Consider the following 25,596-nt stretch of genomic DNA (forward strand, 5'->3'; position numbering starts at 1 on the left):
ATGTGCCTTGATGTAAGCAAGCAAACTTGAGGATATGTAAGGGAAGGGATTTCCACAATCACCCTTTGCCCTCCACAGACCTTCAAATGGATAACTGAACTCCAAATGCAATACAGACACAGTTTGAAAGAGAACTTGCAAAAATACTGTTAAGGTTGTCTTTGATGATTTTCACTAAGCAGAATAAACACAGAGAGGGAATAAATCTTTCCTCAAAATGTCACAGGTAGGAAGAGAAAAGCTTTAGAAGGCCTTAGGAAATTATAGGGATTTCACAAATAGCATGCCATTAGAAATGGAGCAGACTTTAGGTAGTTCTGAAAAATGAAGGAGCTAATGGGAAACACACCACCTGGTACAGCAAACAGATTTAGAAGGGCACTGCTATAAATGTAAATAGAAAGTTACCTCTGCTTCTTGTAGCTTGTAGCATTAATACAGGATAGAAGCTGAATTAATCCCCCACCAAATGAAAATAATTCCCATCAGTAAAAGGCATGTGAGTGGCAAATGTGAAGACTAAAACACTTAAGGAATAGCAGGTACATATTAATTCCCAGTTGTATGTTTCTGCCTCTCTTGTTTACTTTCCGGTGCTTCATTACTAAGCAGGAATTTGAATTCTCTTTGACTCTTTGTTTCTCTCACATGCTCTGAGATCTACATCCATAACTATTTTCCACCTAGTATACTGCTTATGATAAAGGTATGGTAAAGGGATAAGGATGCATTTCTTGATACTAAGATTATTCAGTGTAACATTGTCTCACATTCTATTTTGCTTTCACCTTCTTTTTAGGCCTGCTCTTCAGCGAGGGAGGTCATGCACTAAGAAAATGTTAACTGATATCAACGACTCTGCTAATGAGCTTATTACCCTGCTTTATAAACTTTTTGACCATAATTGCTATCTATAAAAGTTATCTATTGCTGCCCAACAAAGAGCCCCAAATTTAAAGTAACAGTTACTACCTCCCATTTTCTTCAGGTCAGGGTTTGGGAGGGGCTTAGCTGGAGGGCTGTGGCTCAGGGTTTTTTCATCAAGTGTCTGTAATCTTGACTGAGGCTGCAAGATGTGCTTCTTAGCTCAGTTAGGTGGTTTCTGGCTGACTTCAGAAGATTCACCTCGAAGCTTACACTGTTGCAGGCAGTCCTCGGTTCCTTCCTGCATGGGCCTCTCCCAAGGCTGCCTGAGCTCCCTCACAGCATGGTAGTGCCTTTTCCTCTCAAGTCTGCCTTGTTCACCCAGATAGTTTGTTCTGGGTTGAATGGTGACTCCAAAAAGAGATATCACTTTCCTGAGCACTAGAACCCATAAATATGCACTCATTTCTGGGGGAAAAAAAAAGAAGAAAAAAGGACAGGGAGCGAGGCCTTGTTGGTGTAATTAAATTAAGAATCTCAAAACTTTGAGATCCTCTTGGGGTGAATTGTAAATCCAATGACAAGTGGCCCTATCAGAGAAGAAGAAATAAGAGAAAGATAGGGAAGACACTATGTGAAGACGGAAGAAGTGATTAGAATTATGAATATTTGTTCTCATAAACCAAGAAGCCCTGGGGGCCACTTGGAGCTGGAAAATACCAGGATGGATTTTGCCCAGAACCTTCAGAAGGAGTGTGGCCATGCTGACACCTTGATTTCAGATCTCTGGCCTCCAGAATCTTAAGAGAATAAATTTCTGCTGTTTCAATCCGTCATGTTGTAGTAATTTGTTATGTCAACATTAGGAATCCAATACAGAGTGATATGAGACAAAGAGTGAGAAAGAGAGGGCACCCGAGATGGAAGCCACAGTCTTTAAACCCAGTCTCAGTAGTTTCCATTACTTGGACATTCTGTTCACTAGAAGGGAGTCACTATGTCCACATCATGTTCAGGGTAATGAGAATTTAGTTCTACCTCTCTGGAAGAGAGATATAAAAGATATATGGACATCTGAAGTCTCTCAAAATGACTATTGAATTATCCCATTTCTCTGAGGTCAAGAGACTGGAAAGAGACAAGTACATGTGTGAGTTTTGAAGATATCATAGGATTTTTATTAATGCCTGTCTGTGATTTCCATATATTTTCAGACAGTATCCTCCGCCATTTAGTGTTCTAGACACAGAATTAATCTTTCTAGCTAGAATGTGGAACTTGGTTCCATCAATTTTTACAACTGGAAACACCTGTAATCAAGCTATACAGTGCTCTAATATTTATTCTTTGGAATTAATTGTTGGGACAATATATTTACAAGTTGTCCTGTGTGGGCCACTTTTAATAAAGCCATATGTTAGTAGCAGCTCAATGAACATCTTAGCACAAGGGGGAAAATCTTCATTTAACTCAGCACTCACTACTTATTGCAATAAATGTATTCTGCTATCTCTGTGCATTAACTACTGTGGCCCAGAGATTAACCTTTCCCGTTTGCTTGTTCCTGACCCCTGAGCATCCAAAATTACTCAAAGCCATTCTGACGGCTTTAATTTATGAGAACACCTTCACATATTCATCTTTTAAATCCTGAAAATGATTATCCCTGCACAACAGTGACTCTCTTTTTAATCTTAGCTGATAACTCTGATTAAACACATCCAAAGGCTGATTACCCCCACTGCGGTTAATGCTAGTGTCGCTGCTAACTACTTATTTCACAGCGGGAATTGCCTTCAAGAGCCCATTTACATTATTACCCAGAATTGATTTACACTGTTATTTCCTATTGATCACATAGGAAAAAGAAGGTATAGACAGTGCTCTCTGAATGTTCAAGATGGCAAATAATGCAAAGCGCAGACATTATTGTACACTCAACCAGTGATACTACAACATAAATAATAGTTGCTTTCAATACACAGATGTTCTTAAAATACATTATTTTGTATTAGAATAGTTGTTTTATCACAAGACCATTGTGGGGATCATCACAACAAGTTAATTAAAAAAAAAAAGATGCGCATGTGGCAGGTGGACAGTTGGGCAAATTTTGCCCTGTGATTTCTTATACTGCTGGAATCTTTGAGCAAGGAACATGTTTGGAGATGAGATAACAGATGCTGGAAACATCTGCTGATTTCTAGAATCAGGCAGCCCATCCTGAGTGTCTTATTGATTGGTAGCCTGTGGTGGCACCTAATGACCAAGGAGAGAAAGAGACAAACACAATGCTTTTATTAATTCTATAGTAAAAAATCTATCAAGAACCAAATCTTGTGGGGTAATTTCAGATGCTAAGGATCTTAGGATTGAATGAGCCAAATATTATTTCTACTTCTTTAAAACATTAATCTATTTGAGAAGGCAGGCAATAAACAATTACAAACATTGTCATTAACCGACAATACCACAAAGGAAAACAAGAACCTGTTAGAGTTCTCTTCAAGAAAAGCCCTAGTCTGTGACCCAGCAAGATGTCTGTCTTACTTAACCAAAAGGGTGGAGGGCAAGGGATTGCTACTCAGGATTCCAACACTCTCCAGGGCAATGGTCTTTACACTTGAGCTTGAATCAGTTACTCGGAGAGCTTGTTAAACCACAAAGTTTCTGATTCAGTCAGTCTGGGTGAGGTATGAGAATTCACCTCTGTAACAAATTCCTAGGTGATGCTACTGTGTCACCTGCTCCAGGGACTACATTTTGAGACCTGCTGTTCTGGGTTTTATTTGTTATCTCTCTGTCTTTCTTCTTCCACATTCATCCTGAGGATCACTAAAGGGATCAAATGTATGAAACTGCTTAATGTGAATGAACAGAATGGTCATTAGGAAGAAATGGATTCAAACAGAAACTAAATTCCTAATGCACTTAAGAAAAACGAACCAATCAGTTGATTTTAGAAGGAACAATCCCATCTTCCCTTTCTGGAAGGAAGATGATTTTATAGTCTTCAAAACCCATTTTTCTCTTTATGTAATATAAGTCGTTTAATTATGGAAGGGGCTCATGAGAGCTCTCAGGTCTCCATCAGATCCAGGCAGAGTCACACTCCTAACAGCATGCCTCCTCCAGTGCTGTCACAATCAGACCCCTGATGGGAGAGCCCCTGATGGCTGAAATCAGGTCACCCTTTGCAGAGGACCGACTCAGAACCATCTTATGGTTACCTACTTCAGAAACTGAATTTCCTCAGGCCAGCAGGCTCCCTTTCAGCTACCACTAGAGAAAGCAGGGAATAAAGATTTACTGCTTAATACTCTGGTGTCCTTAACTCTCCTTTTGGGGATTTGACTTACTCACTTTCTAGTTATGGCCCTATTGAGAAAAATTATCATTTTTTCTAGGTGGCCTAATTATTTGAAGATTTAAGGGTTCAGATCATCCTCATGTTTTCTGGAGGTCATAGAAGCAAGAAATAGATGGTAGTATGTTAGTCCCATTTGTCAATTGTGATCTGAGTAAATCATATACATTTAATAAAATTCAACCAGTACTTAACCTCTCTGAATTTCATCTTTATCCTTTATAAATTAGTGAGTATTTCTAATGGCCTTGGATCGGCAAAATGTCTATAAAAGTCCAGATAGTATAATCCCTGTAGCAATTTCTCAACTGGGTCACATGAAAGCAATTATAGGGGCTGGAGTTGTAGCACAGTGGTAGAGCGCTTGCCTCTGAGGCACTGGGTTCAATCCTCAGCACCATATAAAAATAAATAAGATAAAATTGTGTCTATCTACAACTAAAAATATATATTTAAAACAAAGAAAATACATTTTTTTAAAAAAGAGAATGCAATCATAGACAATAGTAAGCAAAGGAGCATGCGTCCTAATTAAACTTTATTTAGAAAAATAGGTAGCAGGCCTAGCCAATACTATCACTGTCTTTCTATTTCAAGGATCCCTGGTCACTTCCATGCCTCTAATGTGGATTTAGTTTGTTATTGAGAACAACAGGTTTAGCCTCTCTGAATTTCTTTTCTCCTTGCGTCAGAAGAAAATATCATTACTTATCATGTCACTTCCTCATAGGAATTTCAAAAGGACTGATGAGCTAGTGTTTAAAAGTGCAATGATTTCTTGATGAAGGGCACAAGAGAAGTACTAATTATTATCAATAGTACCTTTTAAACTACTATCATCTGATTATTATTGCACCTGGGAATAGAATAAGGGATCTGATTCATACTACTCATTCAAACGTTATGCAATAGTCTCTCATCCTAGAGTTTCCCTTCAAATGACTAATAAAAAAAACTGAGTTAGATGCTAATATTACTCTTGGATGCTTTTGCAAGATTAAATGGAATAAAAGAAATAGATTCTACCATTTTATATACACAGATTTAATAATTTCCCACTTGCCTGTGATGATTATTCAGCTCTAAAGCCTGAAAGTGGAGCATTCCAATGAAATGGAATAGACATGTGAGCTATGCTGAAAATTATCCAATACAGTAGGTATAATATTTTTTTTCCCCTTGGGAGAAGCTCTGTTAAGAGTAAATTTCACAGGAGACTCTGGAACTGGATATATGTCAAAATATGACTAAAAAGGGTTGTAGATGGATAGTTGACACCAATTTCATTATTTCTTAGGAATAGTAATATAACTTTTCTTTTAGAATCTACTTACCAATTATCAGCCAGTTTGCCACTTTTAACAATTAATTTGATATTTAATTCTCTAGCACCAGTCATATACAAGGGAATCTATTAGAAAGGCAGAAAGTTTGTACATAAAAAGTAGCAGGTGAAGAATATTCTCAGCATGTAAGCATGCAGTATTCTGGAGTTTGAAGAAAAAAGGAAGTCACTTTTAGCTAAAGTGATAAGAGAAGACTTGTTTCACAGCAGCAGTGATATCTGAGCTAAGTCTGGGAGATAGGTGAAAAGGATCAAAGATAGCCTCCAATACAGATACCACGAACAGAGATACCACTGTGAGCAATTCATATCATACAAAGTAGTTCAAATATGACAGTAAATCATGGAAGCCCACAGATAATCAGGCTAATAAGTCTATGTTTAAGGAAAAATCCAATGGAGGATTTTGAAAGGTTTTAGTTACTTATCATTTCTTCATTCAACATATATCTTTGAAGCCTCTGTTATATTTTAATAAACTATATGGGTATAGAAACAAGGGGAAAAGATGAACCCTTAAAGTCTCTGCATTTATTATGGTAGAAAGAGATAGATAATGAAATAATAATATAGTTGAAGGTTACATGCTACTACGAATAAGGAATTAAAAAATAAGGCAGAGAAATAATTATGAATAGGTTAAAGTGACACCTGAGGTTACATTTAAACAAGGATTTGAGGAGTAAATGGAGCAAGCCATGTAGGTATCTTGAAGAACAGCATTCCAAGCAGAGGGAACACCAGTGTCAAGACATCTAGGATCTGCAGAGAAGCCTGGTGAGCAAGGCAAGCACAGAAGGGGATGATGTCAGAAAAGAAAAGGTCACATCAAGTTGAGCTTTGCAGACAAGTCTCAGGACTCTGGATTTAGGTATGTTAACCCTACCAGAACTGTGCAGCATATTCTGCAGGATGGAAAGTATTTGAAATAAGCAGCTTTAAAAAATCCATTTTTCCAGTAAAAAGATTCTAAAACAGTTCTTTCATTTGATTCTTCGGCACAAGTTTAGGAGACACTATGCTAGACATTGACACTAGCACTATGACCAAGAGGGAGAAAACTTGCTGGCATGAAGCTGATCATTATTCTGACAGAATGGTGATAGCATTAATAGAAAGAAATATCCCACATGTGTACAAGCTTCTAAACAACTACAGAAATGGAAATTTTACTAAAAATTGTCTAATCTTGTAGATCCCAAGAATTAGTTATATAAATAGTCTTTCGTCCACTTCCTAAGTTAGTTTAGCAATAGTTTTCAATAAAACATTACCCAAAATTCTTGATGCTCAAGATTCCTTTTGGGAAAAATGTTTGGATATTTTGGCATTGAAAGAAATCACTTAAAATATCCAGGCATTGAAGAAGGAACTGAGTACGTGGGGCTTATCATTCCATCAATCATGATGAGTCTCAGAACACAGGCTACACATATAATGAATTCAAATACAATCATTTGTGAATAAACTAATTTAGCAAGCATTAAAAAAAAGCAAAGACCAGTCCAAAATGCCCAAGTTTGCCTGTACCCCAGATAATAGCATTTTCCAAACAAATTGCTGACACATGAAGATTTGTAGCTGGATGACTGACTTTAGTATCCCTGTAATGGCAAACCCATCGTCTCAGAGGACAGATAGGAACTAGTCTCCACTGTCAAACTGTCGTAGAATTATTAAACATGGAGGGGAAAAATGACCCAAACAGTATGTAATGAGCTTCCTTTTCATTCTCTCACTACAAAAGCACATCTGTGGATTGTTAATGACTCTGAAATGGATGAACCAAATTGATGAGCAAGAAAAACATCTCTCAGGAATAGGAAACAGGAAAATGAACACACAGTGTTTATAAAACATAATTTAAAATATAAGGGCTTGTGAAAGTACTGGGAAATATTTTAAAGTGACATATGAGTGTAAGGTATTATTAATCATTTTCATATTCTTTCCATTATCCTATATCATTAATATTTTTAAATATACAGAAATACCAATATGTTGTCATAAAGACTCTGTTTGTTGATTTTTATGAGGTGGCACTGCCATGCTAGTCTATTAGCTTCTATTCTGTTGGATTTTTTTTTAACAAAACATGCCTTGTGAACTTCATGTAGTGATTTGAGAATATACCAGGCTCTCAGTATCTAAGCTCATGTGAATTTTATACCAAGTCCTGGGACTACCCACATTTAGAGTCTGCATCCAACAAATACACATTTGTCCCAGGATGCCCATGAAAGAAACACCTTAGCTCAAAGATAGGACTCTTAGCTACAAGATATGATTATAGTATAAACAGGTATTAGGTTATTGATCTTCATACCTCAGTGCCTGGTATTGTGTAAGTCTTTAATAACTCTGAAATAAGATGATCGACATTCAAAGGAAGCAGAATAACTTATTCAGAGATAGCAAATAGCAGCAAGCCCACTAAAAATTATCACATTTGCAACCCATAAGCTAGAGCTATCATCCGACTATAGAAAATTCAGAGTTGGAGATTTCTGACTTGTATTTTAATACCTAAGAAAGAATTGAATCAATTGGAGACCCAGCTTAGTGCTTGGTTTAAGGGCAGACATGAGTCTGAAAATAGTCAACAATCTGCCTGTTCTCAGAATACTATAGTTCAGCTATATCACAAAGGTAGCATTAGGAAGGAAAAAGAGCATTTGTAAACATGAGACTATATAATCCTGGAAGGGAAAATCACCTTAATACTCAGATCATGATCTGACTCAGAGGGAGAACTACTGGAACACTCTGATCACCTCCGTAAACAGGGTTTCATTTGATATAAATATATATTCTGTAACTGTGAGGGGCCATTTGTCACATGATTTGACTCTTTCAACACAAGATTAAGAACACTAAAAATGATAAGTTGTAAGAGAAAAAAAATTACACAATATTCAGTTGATATATTTTTATAGCAATCCATAGTGAGCAAAATAAAACATAGTATTTATAATATTTACAAAAAATGCAATTTTAATACATTATTCTTTAGTATAAATCCTCAAGTTTAAACATACTTTTAAAGTAACCTTTAGAATTACACTACACACACTATCTCTCCATTCACACATATCCATGGGAAACTCATTCTTACACAATCTGTCTATACAGAGTCCATATATTATCCTATAAGTTGTGTTATAATTTTTAATCATATTTTCTCCACTGCTAAAAACATACACACACAACCAGCTTCTCGTTTTCGTAAATGTAGTCACAGATCTGGGAAATATCATAAGAAGCAGGTGAATGGGATAATCAATAAACTGGTGTCTCAGTTTCTGGGTCAATGCACACCCTAACAGTGCAATGAAACTCCCTGCCTTGGCCCTGAAGATTATGTGATTTAAAAAGCCGTGCCTTTAACCATTTTCTCTCTTAGTATTTTTATTCTACACCACCCCACCCGAGTTGGCTGAGCAACAGGGTCAATTAAATGCAGTACTTTTCTCAATTCAAATATAATGTAAATTTTGACCATTCCACATTCAAGGAGCAAATATATTCTCACACTGACAACCACATTCCACTGGCTTTTCCTGAAAGCAAAGTGTGACAGATGCCTTGGCTGTAATTGCCAATCAGCCTTTACATGGCAGCTGAAAACACAATGCATCACTTTGATCTCCTTTGCTCTAAACACATTCACAATCAAGAAGCCTGAACAAGGAATAAGAAATTGGCATCATTTCCAGAAGCTGTCACTTGTGGCACTTAAATACTATAATGTATATTTTGCTCATATTTTATTTCCCTATTTCAGAGACATTCTGTTAAAGACCCGAACAACAACAACAACAACCACCACCAAAAGAATCACCCTCAGTTAAATACCATAATTACAGGCACACAAAAACTCTGACTACAAGCACATTAAATTAAATACCACTACTATCATTTCTTTCCCCAATTATGCACTTGGGGAATAAGACAAGGTAAGACTTCTCATCTGGTTTTAAAAAGTATTCAAAAAAGCTGGACTTACATTTTGCAGGCAGGTCATAGCCACATGTGATTTTTGCATGTCCAGTCTCACAGCCATTCAGGTTACGACATTCAGCAAGCAAACAGGGGCCAGCCGCTCTATGAATGCAGCCATCCACTAGAGGAGAAAGAAGAAAGTTAGCCTATATTTGATCTTTGGGAAACAAATGTAAAACATGAGATAGGAAGAGAGAGGGAACTCATTTTTTCTCCTCTTAGAGACCCACAGCCCTATGGAAGAAAACTCATGGTACATTAAAACACTATGTTCTCTCTCTTGCTCTGTGTGGATTTGGTTTATATGGTGAGCAGAACTAGAGGAGTGATAGAAGCAGTGTGCTGGTAAATGTTAAGTTCTTTTGATATGTTGTATTTTCCAATTTCACTCTTACAAATATGCCCGCCACATCTAATTTCATGTCATCAACTCAATGTTACTGAAAACATGGTTGGGTAAAAATGCTAACAACTGTCTCTTCTGAGCTCTTAAGTATTGACTCCAAGATATCACAAGTTTTAGAAGTCGAGAAAAAAGGAAGCCAGACTGAAACACTTGTACTCTCCTTAAGAATAAGAGGGTAAAAATCAAAGCTATCCAAAAAAAAAAAAAAAAAAAAAATGAAACCTCTGCTCAACTTCTCATCACAAAAGCAGGATGCCAACAGGATTGCATTTCTCCAGGGTACCTGACTTGTTGGTAGATGCTGGGCTAGATTACCTCTTAATAAACACAAAGAAGACCCACTCCTAGCTCCTATGGCACGAAGTGAAGCAGAATGGCTGCAACTCTTGTTACTCTGCTAATTAAGCAGCAGTCTACTCTTGACTAGCCTCCGGTATAATCAGTTTGCAGGCTTCTCATTTGGGCCCCTTTGCATGAATCCTTTATAGTGAGAACAACTTTTGAAAATACAAATCTGATCTCACTCGAAATTAGCAACTTCTGTGACTGAATTGGGGTAAGTGCACAGGTGGAGGGCTAAAAATCCATAGGTACATAAACTAGGAAATTGAGAATTTCGGCATTCAGTCATTGCTAAATAGGCCCTGTGGACAGAAAGGAAATATGAGATTGCAAACCAAGGGAAAGAGAAAGAGGGAAGAATAATAATCTGGAATGCAAAAGCAGACTAGATTTTCGGAGGTCTCAAGAACTCGCCTCTCTCCACAGTCTGTAACACCATGAAGTTATCATTGCTCTTAATTTTATTTATTTCTAGAGGAAGCTGGATATTGAAGATACTTTCACGGAAAAGTACAACTTATCTAATGTCCATGCTGGCTTCTGACAACCATGGAAGCAACATTTTTAGCTCAATGAGTGTCTATATCACTACTTACATATCTGTTAAGGTTGAGAAAGAAGGCAAAAACCTTCTCATCAAAATGAATTCACTCAAGATTACTCTGGACTGCAGTGTTTCACAGAACTTAGGTTGAAATCCAGAATCTATACCAGCCATGTGTGCTCCAAGCTCCAGTTTCCTCAGTGTCAATAAAGGTAGTACCTCATGTAGTTTTGCATGGAATTTGAAGAATGTTCTGCATGGGAGGTATTCAGCACTGAATTGACTGTATTATACAGTATTATGCACTGAATTGACTGTAGCTATCATAAATACCCTAATGTGAAATTTTGTTAAAATTTTAAAGCAACTCTTCCTTTTTAAAAAATGAGAAATAGAACAAGCAAAAAATACAAAAATCATCATTTACTACTCAGAGAACGCTTCAACGTTCTCATACTCATTCTTTCACTATTCTTGCACACATACACTCAAAATAGTTTTTCTCGTACAAGAAAAGGTCAAAAATTTTTGCTCAAACTCTTTCACCTAGCAATTATAATTTTCTAAATTTAATATATGACATTATTAGCACAAGTGCAAAAGGTATGCATCTCTATAATTGTGAAAACTTGAAACTACTCAGATGTTCATCAATAGGGAGTTTGTTAAAAAAAGAAAAGTTCATCCATGCCATAGACTATGATGCATCAATTTTTAAAAATAGATCAACTTTTTGAACAAACAGAATCCTAAATGTGAAAAGATTTCTAAGTAAAAATTCTAGATTCAGAAAAGTATGTATAGTACGGCCACAATTTTATTTAAAGTTATATGAACACACCTGTACACATGTACATGTACTTATGTATGTAGTGAGGAGTTTTACACACTTGATTTTGTGATTATGAGACGGGAAACAAAGGGCGAAGCTATTAGGTAGGAAAAAAATTATGTTCTAATTGCTCTACGTTTGAATTTTTTTTAAGAACAAGAGCTTCAAGAAAAGAATTTTAAAGTGAACAGTTTTTCTTGGCAAAGAGATAATTATTAACTTAGTTTGAAATGGATAACTAAAATAGGATTCACCAGTATACTTAATCATATGCTGTCAAATATTGTCTGCCCTATTTAGATTGCAGCCTAATGCAGTTTGCAGATATCTAATTCTTAAAATCTTCATGGTCATACCAGTATTCCTGACTGTATTAGAGTAATGAAAGTCTAGCTGAAGAGCTATTTAATAATAATGATTACAGCTTAAATGTATTGAATGTGTCTATGTGCCAGGCACAATACCAAAGACAACCTTATAAGGCAGATTCTAATTTTATCATCTCCATTTTATGGGAACTTAGGAAGAGGTTAGTAACTTGCTTACATTCACAAGGAATTGGCAATGTGATTGAAAACCCCAGATTTGTCTGATGCAGCAACCATCCTTTAACCATTATAATTCCCTGATCCAGTCTTGAATCCAGGCAGCCTTACCCGAATCCCTGGGTGTGACAATATTGAAGCATTACATTAAAAATGCTTTTTTATTATTTATAACATATATGCAATCAGAGGCACAGATCTTAAGTGTGAAGTTCTTATGTATTTTAGCAACAACCAACTAATCATGATGACAGTAAAGATACAAAATGTTTCCAACAGCTCCAAAGAAAATCCTGTGCCCTTTCCATCCAAATTCCCATATCACCAATCACAGGGAGGCCTTTGTTTGGTTTTGATGACCACAACTACATTTTAGTAGTTATGCAACTTCAAACTTCAGATTGAGGTTCTGGTGTCTTTCACTCAACATATTTTTGAAATCCATATGTGTTAAAAATATTAGAACTTTGTGACTTTTTTATTGCTGAGTAATATTCCACTATTGATCACCAGAATTTCTTTATCTGTGAATGTACATAGAATTATTTATAGGTTTTAGTTATTATGAATACATCTGCATACTGTAAAAATCATTTGTAGCTATATGTTTCATTTCCCTGGACAAATATGAAACTTCTGTTTAGGTACTGTTATGTATTTTCCTTTATAAAGAACTGACATATGGTTTTCCAAAGTGATTAGACAGTTATACATACCACAGCAATGTATAGTTCATAGTTTAGCATTCCTTTGATGCTGTTATTTTTTTTTTTAGTTTTAGCTATTCTGATGGCCATAAAGAGCATTCATTTTACATTTCTTTGATGACTAATGATGTTAAATATCTTGACAAATGCTTATTAGTCATTCATCCCTTTCTTTTTAAAAGGGTCTGTTCATGGTTTTTTAAAAAATATTTTTTAGTTGTTGATGGATTTTTATTTTATTTACTTATTAATATGTGGTGCTGAGATTGAACCCAGTGCCTCACATATGCGAGGCAAGCACTCTACCGATGAGCTACAACTCCAGCCCTTGTTCATGTCTTTTACTAATTTTCTTTACTTGTGTGTTTATTTCTGAGCTGTGTTAAATCAGCTATTAATTCTACCAAATTTTTATTCTTAACTTCAGATTATTTTTCAGTTCTTGAAATTTCCATTTGATTTTTTTTCTTACCATGTTTGTATCACTTCTGAAATTTCCCATCTTCTTATCAATTGCATCTATCTTTTCATGCACATTTTCTAATAGATTTCACATGGTGATTCTAAAGTACATGTCTGTCATTTCTAATATCCAGGCCAGCTATGGGTCTGTTTATATTGACTCATTTTTTCACTGTCTGTGGTCACATTTTCTTGTTTCTTTGTATGTCTAGTAGTTGCTGATGGCATATTGTAAACTGTGAATAATATATTGTAGACTATTTAGATTCTATTATCTTCCTCCACACATTGTTGAATTTTGTTCTAGCAGGCAGATAAATTACTATCAGATAAAATGAAGGTTTTGTCCTTCTTGAGTTTCAATAGAAAATACAAGGTGAAAGCCAAGTCTCTCTTACTTGAGGACAAGTGTGGGGTGGGGACCTAAAATTTCAAACTCTATATATTTGCTATAAATAAGAAGTTGCTGGATTTTCTTCTCCATTCTCTCAGCTTTCTAGCTTTTATTCCTTGGTTTTATAGAGTCTCTTCCTGCACATACATTGTTCAAGGCGCGATAAGGATTAAAGAGGTGTTTATTTGTTGATTTGGGGGCTCCCCTTTCTTTGGATCTTCTTTCTGGGGTACTCTTATCATTTTTTAGTCACTCTGACAGTATCAAGTCAGTCCTATGATTCCTCATGCCAAATAAAACTGTTGTTTTCTGTTTGAGTTCTATTAGTCACTTGCCACATGGAGTAGGGAGGTTCCTCAAGATCAAAGCCATGTGCTTTCTTCAATGTAGTTCTCAAACAGTGTGGTTTCCTTCTCTCAAAGGCTGAATCATCTTTAGTGTCATCCTGCTCTTAGTTGCTCCATACTGACAACAAGCAATTTTGTTGTTGCCTATATTTTGTTAATAATTTTTAATTACTATTGAAAGGAAGGTTATTCTGATACAAACTTCTCTGCCACTACCTGAAGCTGAGACTATGTACTATATCTTTGACAAGTTTGAGCATGATCTTATGTCATTTCAGAGCTATATTTGTGACTTGGGGTTGGGGGGAAGCATGTGAGATAGAATGCGATGGCAATATCAATTGTATCAGTTCTTGTGCTTACAAGTCTTGTCTTCAAAAGATAAAAAGAGAATAGTCCTACGTGTACAAACTCAACAAGGGAGTTTAAAATTTTCTACTGCCATTTCTGTTTCTTGACTTACTTTTCAGAAATGCAAATCCAATCATCTTTACTTCCTTACTCAATTAGTCCTTACTATTCCCCATATGTCTCATTATAAAATTCTTAATTCCAAATTGCGGTATTTTAGACTTTTCACAAATTTCAATCCAACTTCCACTTCTAACTTCATATCATCCCACTCTTCTTCCTTTTCCCAAGACCTCACAATTCCCTAACTGTACCATGGCATTTTTACCAAATACCCTCTACTTCTACCTGGGGTATCTAGTTACCCTCTCCCTTGTCTTTTCTGCTTAATAAGGTCTTTCTCATTTTTCAACTTCTAGTTCATATGTTTTCTTCTTTAAAAAACTATCTGCTACAACCTTTAACAAAATAATATCTTTTTATTATCATAATATTCAGGTGTGTACCCTTCTTCTCTTGCTTATAAATTGTTTTATACCTATTACACAAGCAGTCAAATGCTTATGTGTACAAGATCTATCTACTCCCTCAGCCTAACTGTTCCTTGAGGGAACAGAAAGTGAATTATTCCCTTATGTGTCCCTAGGATCTTAATAACTGAATCTCTAGTTGTTTAATATAGTGGAACTAAATTTGGGAGAACAAGAAGTATAATTTATTTCAAATGTTTTAGTTGTAGATGGACACAATACCTTTATTTCATTTTATTTATGTGATCCTGAGGATTGAACCCAGTGTCTTACACATGACAGGCAAGTGCTCTAACAATCAACTACATCCCCAGGCCCTAGTTTCTTTTTCTTTTTTTCTCTTCTTCTTTTTTTTTAACAACACCGAGGAACTGGTAAGGTTAATCAAAAAGTAAAGTGGTATATGCACCCCATTGTTATAATCACAAATCTGGTGACAAGAACTATGACAAAAGATACATGGAATCTGAAAATTCACCCACTTCTTCTCTTGTCTTTTTTTTTTTTTTTTTTTTTTTTGTCCTGGGGATTGAACCCAGAGCTTCATGCACGCTAAGCAAGTGTTCTACCACTAAACCACTGAGCTACATCCCCAGACTCCCACCCACTTCTTCTCTACAGTCTGATATAGTTCAATAGAAAACCTCTTTAGGTTTCACTAAGGGTCAGGCTAAGACAGCCAGGCGGAAGCTTAGCAACATGTAAGATACTTCATCACGGCACATTTTCCAGAGAGCAATAGGACCATCTGTAATTCTTACCTGATTCAAGAAGCAGATCTTATAGGAAAAAAGACAACAAAGCTCATATGTAAATAGAACTATATATTGAGTTTTTCAAGATTGCTGTAGCTAGACTGCAGTGTGTTCACCAAAAGCCCACTTTAATGTCTTCCTGGGCATGCAGCTTCCCAGTCACCCTTATTGTGCTGTTGTTGCAGTGATTTGACAGGAGGGTATCATGAGACTGAGTCCTGTGTAAAAAGTGTAAGTAAAAGTGATAGAACTACTTCTGTGTCCAGTCCTTAAAAATCCTGCCCACAACTCCCTTGCATGCGACCTGCCATTGTCTGTGGGCTAGATGTAGAGGCTCCATTACAGGACACCAGCACCCCAAAAGATGGTACAGCAGCTAGATGGAAAGTTCCTTAGTTCCTAACTGACTCCACCGCCACACCCCAAGCTGAACCAAATGATAGATAAACCTTCAATCATGTAAAGCCTCTGAGATTATGGGATGCTTCTGATGGCAGTTTGTCTTGACTAGTATAGTCACTCATGTTGTAAATGACAAATGGTAATTTTCATTCAGTTTGATCGCTGCCATTTTTTAAACTTTTATGCAACATATTCAGAATTTCTTACTGGAATGAACATATTATCTATCTAAGCTCACTCCTCTAGTTTTGCCTCAAGTCTTTAATCAAGCTAGAATTGGAAAACTCAGTGAACATCCAAAACTGACCCTCTCCTACGTATTCAAATAGCTGTGATTGAAACCAGACTAATAGACGATAAAGGCTGAAGACTGTCTAGAAACTACGTGTGGTTTGGTGAGTTAGCGCTGGAGTGAATACTGAGGTCACTTACAGGACTGCTCTTCATCAGGGCTAAGGGGAGTCTAGCCGTAGCACTTTCTAAAGACCAGGCTTGTTGCTGACCTGACAAACCTGCCATTTAACATCTGATAACACTGCCTAAGTGCTTGCAAGCAGATGGTTAACTGAGGCAAGAGCCTTGACTCCCAGACATCATCCTCCAATTATCTGGCAAAGGCTAAATTCAGAGGACTTTATCCTATTAATAAGGGCCTATTAGTTAGGTTTCTTAGACTATAGCATAATGAATTGCACTGTCTGAGGGCAGAGTAGAAAGGTAGGTTTCAAGTGTGCTTGGGGGAATTATTTTTCATTTTTTTCAATATTGCCTTGGATCATAGAGTTTGAGAATTCTATTATAGGACAGTCTTCTCCCAATATTTAAACTGCAAAAGAAATGGGAAATGCAGCCATCTCAATATTTTAAAAATCTAATATGTATTTTACTCCATGAAATCCAATCTGCTTCTCTGGCATTCATAAGGTATAAAGTTACCCATTTTATAAACAAATGAACAAGTTAATTCTGAGAACAGAAGAGAAAAAAAACAAGTCATAAAAGAATTGAATAGGAACTCATCATATATTGTGGGCCAGTGAATGCCAGAGCCAGCAAATAAATAAATTTAAAAAACCCAAAACAAAACAAACACAGAGTTCAAAATATGGGTTTGTTTTGAGAAATACTAAAAGGGCCATATAATGAAATCCAGTTATTTTTTAAATTGGCCCTGTGAGGTCTCTTCCTTATCTTACAATACAATTTTCTAAACAGTTTTTAAAAAGGGAAATTTTGGAGTTCTTAGATTTACACATAGTCATTTAATCTTCTTTTGTAAATAAAAGACAGTAACTGAATCTAAAAGCAGTCATACAAATCATATTAGCCTCAAAATATAAGAGACTTCTCTCACTAAATATACATCCTAGAAGCCCAAGAGAATACAACAGGGTTCTTTTGAAATCAAATCAACATAAATTTATTAAACAACTATCTTGCACAAAACATTCTGCAAGAAACTACAAGGAAATTCAATAATACCCATAGTAATAACAATGCTACATCTTTTGAGGATTCACTATGTGCCCTCTGGTATGCAGGTGGCTATAAGGTCTCACCTTATAAGAAGTAATAAGAAGTAATGTTACAATGTGAAAAGTGGATGGTTTGAAATCAGATATCAGAGAATTGTATCCTAGTGCCATTTAATTGCTATGCCTGGATTCTTTTTATCTATAAAATAGGGATCCACATTGGACCTCCATTCAACATCACAGGATCTTTTGAGTAAATTGACAAGAACTTTAAAGGGGTCTGGTATGTATCAAGTATATAATATATGTTGGCCATGCTCCCTTTTTATTCATCATAAATGTTTGAAAGGTAGGACCCTTTAGGATCAATACTCAACAAACAAAGTGGAAGTTAAATAGTTAGTGCAAGACCGTGTAGGAACTGGGATCAGAGTCCCTATTTCCTGAACTTAAAGTCTATGTTCTTAATCTCCATTTTCTCCTATATACAAAGAAGTATAAACAATAGTCTCTTCCTTGAGAGCCAATTAAATAAGACAAGAAGGCTCAGAACCATGTTTTCCCTGAAATTAAAAGTAATATGCCAAATTATATTGTTTTCTTGTGTGCATGTATGAATATGTAACAACAAATCCCACTATTATGTATAATTATGATGCACCAATAAAAATGTAAAAAGAAAAGTTAATCTACAGAATATAGAATACCTTTGGATGGAAAATATATCTTTGCATAGATCAACAAGTCTGTAGGCATGCACGTATAACTGTTATATTTTATAAAGTTCTTTGATAAAACTACCACATATTTAATTCTCTAAAGAATCTTTTAAGATGGTATTGGGCTTTACCACTTTTAGCTGAAGAAACTAAGTATCAAAATAGGTGACTTGCTGAGGCCATTTACTTGTTAAATGGCATATGAAACAGATATGTCCCTTAAGTGTAGTCAATGCACATTCTTGTTTCACTACTGGTGAGGCACTTGGGGAACCGGATAGAAATGCAGATTGCTAGACCCAAGCCAAAATACATAAATTCATTCTCTCCAGCACTGGACCACCAGAATTTGCCTGTAATCATCTCTGCAGATTATATAGATGCACACCTCTATTTGAAAACTTTGAAAATCACTCCTCCACATTTTCTTTTCTTGACAAAACTCCAGAAAGAGGTGAGCATTTGGAGCTTTTAGTCAGTGATTTGAATAGACACATGAAACTATGGGTCCTGACTCTTACAAAAGAGAAGAACACCTTTAAATTTAATTAGAATCATATTCTCGTATTCCTTCACAAGTTCTAATCAAATATCTAACAAGTCTCTGCCCTTAACAGTTTGCATTTGTAGCAGGCAATATTAACTGGAACTAGAACTAAATGCCAGGAGAAAGTAAGATTTTGAATAAACACTGTTTCACTCAAAGTTATATATAGTAATCATGAAATGCCTTGGGCATAAGGAGGTCCTTGGTGCATGGTCTCCAAAGTAAAGACACTTAAGAACACATTCCTATGTGGGAAAAATATATTCAAACATTTATTGATGTTTATAATTTTAACAAAAAAGATAATTTAAAAGATAAATTTAAGCATATACATACTCAAATATATCTGTACATTCAAAAAATTTGAAGTTTAAGAGTCTTGGATATTAAAAGAATTCTCAAATGACACTGCCAGTTTCTGCACCTATATAATGTATATAATATTAATACTTTCTGCGTGGGGTCCTTATGAGAACTGAATTAGATAGCAGTTGTATAGATTCTATAGTGCCTGAATAAATGCTCAAAGAATCTTAAATGATAGATCTTTTGTAAAAATCACAGCAATTATTTATCTTTTCGTATCTGTGCTTTTAGCAATATGATCTCTCTCATAGAGAGATGGAATCTTCTTCCTCACTTCTTGAAACTGGGATGATTTTGTAACTTATTTGGCCAAGAGAATAAAGCAGAAATGACTGTGCGCCAGTTCTATGTCTAAGCCTCAGGAGGCCTTTTATGCTTCTGCTTATCCTCTTGGAGACCTGCTCAGCTCCCATGTGAACAACCCAAGCCAGCCTGCTGAAGGACAAGAGACTGTGTGCAGGAGAGATAAGCTACCCCAGCTGGGACCATCCTGCATTCAGTCTTCCTGGCAAGGGACCAGACACATGAGTGAGCCCAGCTAAGTGGAAAAGAATTGCTTAGCTCAATGATGAACTCATAGTATGGTGAGTTAAATAACTGTTTTAAAACACTAACTTTGAAGGTGGTTTAGTGCAGAGGTATATCCTGCATCAACATCCTCCTCCTCCTCCTCCACCTCTTCCTCCTCCTCCTCCTCCTCCTCAGAAGAAGAAGAAGAAGAAGAAGATACAAAGCAATAATCCACCTTCAAGTAAAGACACAAGGGAATAACTTTAAATAACTGCCCTAAAGTCTTGGGGGAAGAAAAACAATACAGCTGAAATAATCAGGTGAAAAGTTGATTCCCTTACAGGTCACCTATAGCCTCATGAAAGATTTATGTGTTAGGTACTGAATAGCATCAGTGTTCCCTTTAGGGAAGAGAAGAAATATTGGTGAGAAAATACAATACAATGACAAGGAGATCTACATCTTGAAACTTCACAGATGTGAGGAATTTGGCTTAGCTATTTGAGACTGCTTTGGGCTAACTTCAAAAATTATTTCTACGAATCTCTTGATCCCACTGGTCAATTTGAAGAGTAGATTTGGGCTCTGATCCCAGGAGAAGATGATAAATTTAATGGAATAAACATTTATACATTTCTTAGCTGAGGAACCTAGAGCACTTTTCAGTTATAGATCATAGAGCTAGCCTCCTTTACCTGGTCCATATGCTCAGGAACTGGGTCTTTAGAAAATAGGTGATGTCTTTTTCCCCTAAAATCTAAGACCTAAATAATGTATAGATACCCAAGAAACAGTGATTTGTGATTCTTTTATTGGACTTGAATTGCCAAATGAGGAAAAAATAATATTTCTCAGAAATATATAAAATAGTCCCTAAAATTTCCTTGAAAAATATAAATTGATGAACATTGCTAGATTTGAGGATGAGAAGCCAATTAAAATCCTGTACAGAATATAAAGATATGTCTAAGTGTTGCTAACTGTATAGTAAACCAATTATTTTAAGATCTAGCCTGTGCATATCATTCCACATATCCTTAAAAAAAATCTTTGCCTAAAGAAAATACCACTTATGAAAGAGATTGTTGGTAGCCTATCCACCATCAATTCTCACTTTCCCTGCTGATAAAGCCCTGTATTGGTTGGAGTGCTTTATGTCCACGTGCTTAAGACCAAAACATGTGGAAAGACCTTGGCAGCCACCCAGTGAGTATGAGCATGAAGGCTGCACTGTGTTGTGGTAGAAAGAAGAGGTGGGGGGTGCCTCATTCTCTGATGCCATGGGTGGAGGCATCACATTAGCCCTGAAATACTTCTTGCTGGATGAGAGAAAACATTTTTATTTTTAAAAAAAATTAGCTCACATTTTGTGTAAGTCACTATATGAGATGGGGATGGAGATTGAATTTCTGTAATTTAGAGTCTGGTGTCGTTTCTAAATGCAGTAAGCATATATTTTAATTTATCTGAGCAATATTCTTTGAAGTTCTGGATGATAAACTTCTCTTTGGATACTACAACATTGTTGATTTGGGGAAAATACTGAGCAGAGAGAAATTGCAAAACAAACACCAGAGTAGACAAACAGCCCAAGAGTTCATTGGAGGAGCCAGAGCTTCAATAACCACATCTCTAAAGAAGAAACAGCAGCTGGAAAAACCTAGAACACACCAGTAGGACAGGCATGTGATGCTAAAGTTGCTTAGATTTCATTGGTTTTCATCAAGAAGGAGTATTTCTATTTTCAGTAAGTGTGAGTTTATTCAAGGTAGATGCTACTAAAGGATCAAGGAAAATGAATAAGGATATTTCTCTGGAAACCTCCTGAATGAGGAATAAGTTTGCCCACAGATTACTAGAATTTTCAGGCAAAGGATATATCAGCTGGAGAAAATGGTGTAATAGGATGCAAATAATTGAAGATAACTATGGTACTCTGTAAGGGCCCATCAAAGGCTAGGCAATACACCTTTATTTATTTATTTATTTAACTTGGTAAGTTTAATTGAGAAGGAAAAAATACACAACTCAATTCCTATTCAAGTCATCCTCATTCTTCCATCCAGAGACTCTTCTCAAAGAAATATGAAAAGGCAGGTCCTAACACAACATTCCTTGAAAGAACAATTCCTCAACATAATCTTCAAGCCTGGTGTTAACAGAGTCTAAGCATTAATGGAAATTTTGACCTTAAGTAAAAAAGAAATAATAGCTGCATGCTCAGAGCAGTCATAATAGACCTGCCTCTAGTGTGTGGCTTCGCGGAGTTAAAGGCACAGATTGTGCCCTTGTTTCTGTGAAAGTCTTCTTAATAGAGATCAGGTCAAGCAGAAACGCAGGGGGAGGGAGACCTTTCTCTTTCAAAGAAATAAGAAATGAACCAACTTAATACTTCCTTTTCTACCAGAAACTTCCCAGTGGCTGGGGACCCAAGTTCAGCACCAGGGATGATGTAGGTCAATATTAACAGATGCCTCAGAGACAACCTCATTTGTTTTATCAGAGAAGGAGATCTATGGAGAGAGGTAATCTTTCCTTAAGGAATTTAGCTATAAAACTTCAATCGTGTTATAGAATCTCTTCTCATTTTCTTCCTACAAAGAAGTAAATACTTCATTTTATGGCTAATTTTCCTATTGGCTTCTGGAAATACCAGTGGTTTTAGGTGAGATGATGAAGGATTAAAAAATCTTCAGGAGAGAAAAAGAAATCTCTCTCAACTTTCACCTGAATGTTTAAAGGAAACTAATAAAAGCCGGTGTGTATGTGTATTTGAAAAATTAATAAAATCTTCACACACCCAAAAGAGAATCTGTTTTTTTAAACCTTTCACCATCCCTTCTGCTTTTCCTAGTTTATAAGGGACAAATGACTGACTGTAATTCTGAAAAGGAGATAAACAAGCAACCCTTTTCTCCATAGAATACCCATGAAGATGACATTTATTGCCTCAATCCAAACATCACTTTCTCTTTAACCATTACTTATTTTTAAGAATAGTTTTGAGAGATCATTTCACATGAGGAAAAAATGTAGAGACAGGAAACAGTATGATCATTTTGCCAAGTAATACAATTATTCTTATGACATTTTTTTGATTGAAGAAAAGTTGTAATTCACTTATTAAAAAGACTATTTTTTAGCAAAAAGCTACTTATTTAAAATATTTTATAATTTTGATTCTTTTTTATAGGAAAAATATATCTAATGGTGCTCATTGTAGTTTCCAGTTCTGATGAAACTTTTATTATTTCTTTCTAGTTAAAAACATTCAATATTGTTTCTTATAAGATTTTTTCCTTAGAAATTCTATACTTTCAAGCAAATATATTGATAAAATATTCTCAAAGAGCAAAAGAATCATCATGTATCAAATTAAATTTAAGCATTTAGGGGGCTGGGGATGTGGCTCAAGCGGTAGTGCGCTCACCTGGCATGCATGCGGCCCGGGTTTTATCCTCAGCACCACATACAAGCAAAGATGTTGTGTCCGCCGAGAACTAAAAAAATAAATACTAAAAAAAAAAAAAAAAAATTCTCTCTCTCTCTCTCTCTCTCTCTCTCTCTCTCTCTCTCTCTCTTTCTAAAAGTAAATAAATAAATAAATTTAAGCATTTAAAAGAAATTTTACTTAAAATTATATTAAAACCGTAAATAGGGACACAGGGTTTTTACAACTAGAATTGTATCTCTATGCATCGATTTAAAGCATTTCTATATAATCATTTAAATCATTGTAAATTAATAGCTTGAAATGTTTCTCCTTAAGAAAAAAACAATTTTAGAATTATTTTGTTAGGGAAAGAAAGCAGCAAATTTCTGGGTGAAACCTAGGAGAGGGTCCTGGTGCTAATCCAATTGGCAGTGTACATTCGGTTCCTACATCCCTGTCCCAAGCCTGTGTTGCTTGAATGTCATTCAAGTCCCCCACCCCCAGACTCCCACAGATGCCCTTCTACTGCAAGGCTGCTGCTAAAGGAAAATACAATTCCAGATGTAAAAGATATTCAGTTTGCTTCCCCATATTCCAAATCCAGGCCTGGTCACCAGATCCAAAGCACTTGCTTAATGGCCTCCTCAGAGGAAACCTCCCTCTAAGTCTGTTTGTCTTTTCAAAGACATTGGGGGCCTCTTCTCCAAAATTGCAAGTGAACAATGCTACACAAAGTTTTCTGCTACAGAAGGGATTAGCCAGAGCTTTGAATTCACATACATACCCATTAAAAATTAAAAATACAGAGCTAGAACAGGTGCCAGTGGCACAGAGGAGGGAGAGGGAGATTTCTCTGTGCCAATAAGGAAAGTTTTGTTCATTCTTCAAGTTTGTAGGAAAGAGATTACACAGAGCATAAAGCCCTGGTTTGGATAATCCTGCAGCTCATCGAAATGTCTATTTTCTTTTTCCCTGGCGGAACCATTTGCCCCATCTAAAATGCTTGTGGGAGAAGTTAAAATGAGCCACGTGTGCTTTTCTTCACAAAGGAGTCCTATATTTAACATGGCACACGCATCCAACACCTCAAATGGTTTTGAAGAAAACTGCGTTTATTATGTGGGCTTATGAAATAAAAAGTACAAACTTTCTCATCCTGAAAAAATATGCAATGAAATTTACAGCCAAAATAAGGAAGCTGTGCATAATGTAACACTTGGCAAGAATTTTAATCAGTGGATTGGCAAGTCTAGATGCAATACTTCAGTTCCTTGCAAGACATGTCAGAGCTTCCTTAATTTAAATACCACACACTGGGTCTGGAGAGAACATTTAGGAGACATTGTGCTTTCTGCAGGAGTGCTGACTAGCAATGCAAGCTAACTGAGACAGGAGCGCTGTTGATGTGATAACAGTTTCAACCTCAGGGAATGAATGATGGCAAGAGATAGACACGCTGTTATTGTAGAGCAAAGCAACACAGATTTACATTATGATAAGGCATTCCAGCTACATTACTTTACTTTAAGCAGGTAAAGATTCTTCCAGGTATCAGTCTGACTCAGTTTTGCTACGAAGAACACAATTCTGGATCTTGTCAGAAGTTTTCAGGCAGGATTGTTGTTTTTCCCAATAGCAAGACCATCCAGTAGCCTTCAATTCCAGCAGCCTGACAGCCGTTCAAACAAGTTGAAAGTCAGGTCACATAATGTGGACCCCAAACTGACCATCACAGAAAGAGTTATAATGCGATGAAAAGCTCCAGGGAACCTATTAAATCCACCATCCCTGTCAGTACAAAACAAGAGCAATTTTGCCTTCACAGCTACAATTTATAAAGAGTCCACTACAAAAACACAGCTGCACCACACTTTAGTAATTAGTATCTCACATATTACATGAAACTTCAAGAATGATATACTAAGAAAAAAGACAAAAAGTCCAATGGTAGGCACATAAATTATATAGACGTAGGTATATCACTTATGTGGAGTCTTTTTTTTATAAAAATCTTTTAAAATATTTAAATGTTCCTAAGTTTTCAAATTAAGCAAAATCTGGAAACATAAGATGTGGTTAAAAAATATTCTGCAATGACTCAAAACTTTAGAAGGTAAAGGTGGGATGGGAAAGGCAATTTACACTAAGCTCCATTGCACAGTTACCAAAGGTCAAGGGATCAGAAAGTCCCCACCTCTTTGTAAACCTCACTGCTGAGAATGTTTTCCAGAAATTAATTAAAAAATATGATCTTTTAAGGAAAAAAAAAGGATTATTTTCATACAATGGTATTTCTTTGCTAGGTAGAATTTATATACCTCATAAAGAATTGAGAAAGTTATTATTTGGGG

At 36.0% G+C, this 25,596-nt stretch overlaps 1 protein-coding gene across 1 annotated transcript in view; it reads right to left on the reverse strand.

Moving 5' to 3' along the window:
- Positions 1 to 25,596, reverse strand: part of Macrod2 (mono-ADP ribosylhydrolase 2) — a 1,937,146-nt gene that overhangs the window by 1,244,998 nt on the left and 666,552 nt on the right. The window contains exon 5 of the mRNA XM_077800161.1: positions 9,583 to 9,699. Within this exon, the coding sequence (XP_077656287.1) occupies positions 9,583 to 9,699 (117 nt within the window). The remainder of the gene's footprint in view (positions 1 to 9,582; positions 9,700 to 25,596) is intronic.

Source organism: Urocitellus parryii, chromosome 6 (assembly GCF_045843805.1).
Source record: "Urocitellus parryii isolate mUroPar1 chromosome 6, mUroPar1.hap1, whole genome shotgun sequence".
NCBI classification, from domain to species: Eukaryota; Metazoa; Chordata; class Mammalia; order Rodentia; family Sciuridae; genus Urocitellus; species Urocitellus parryii.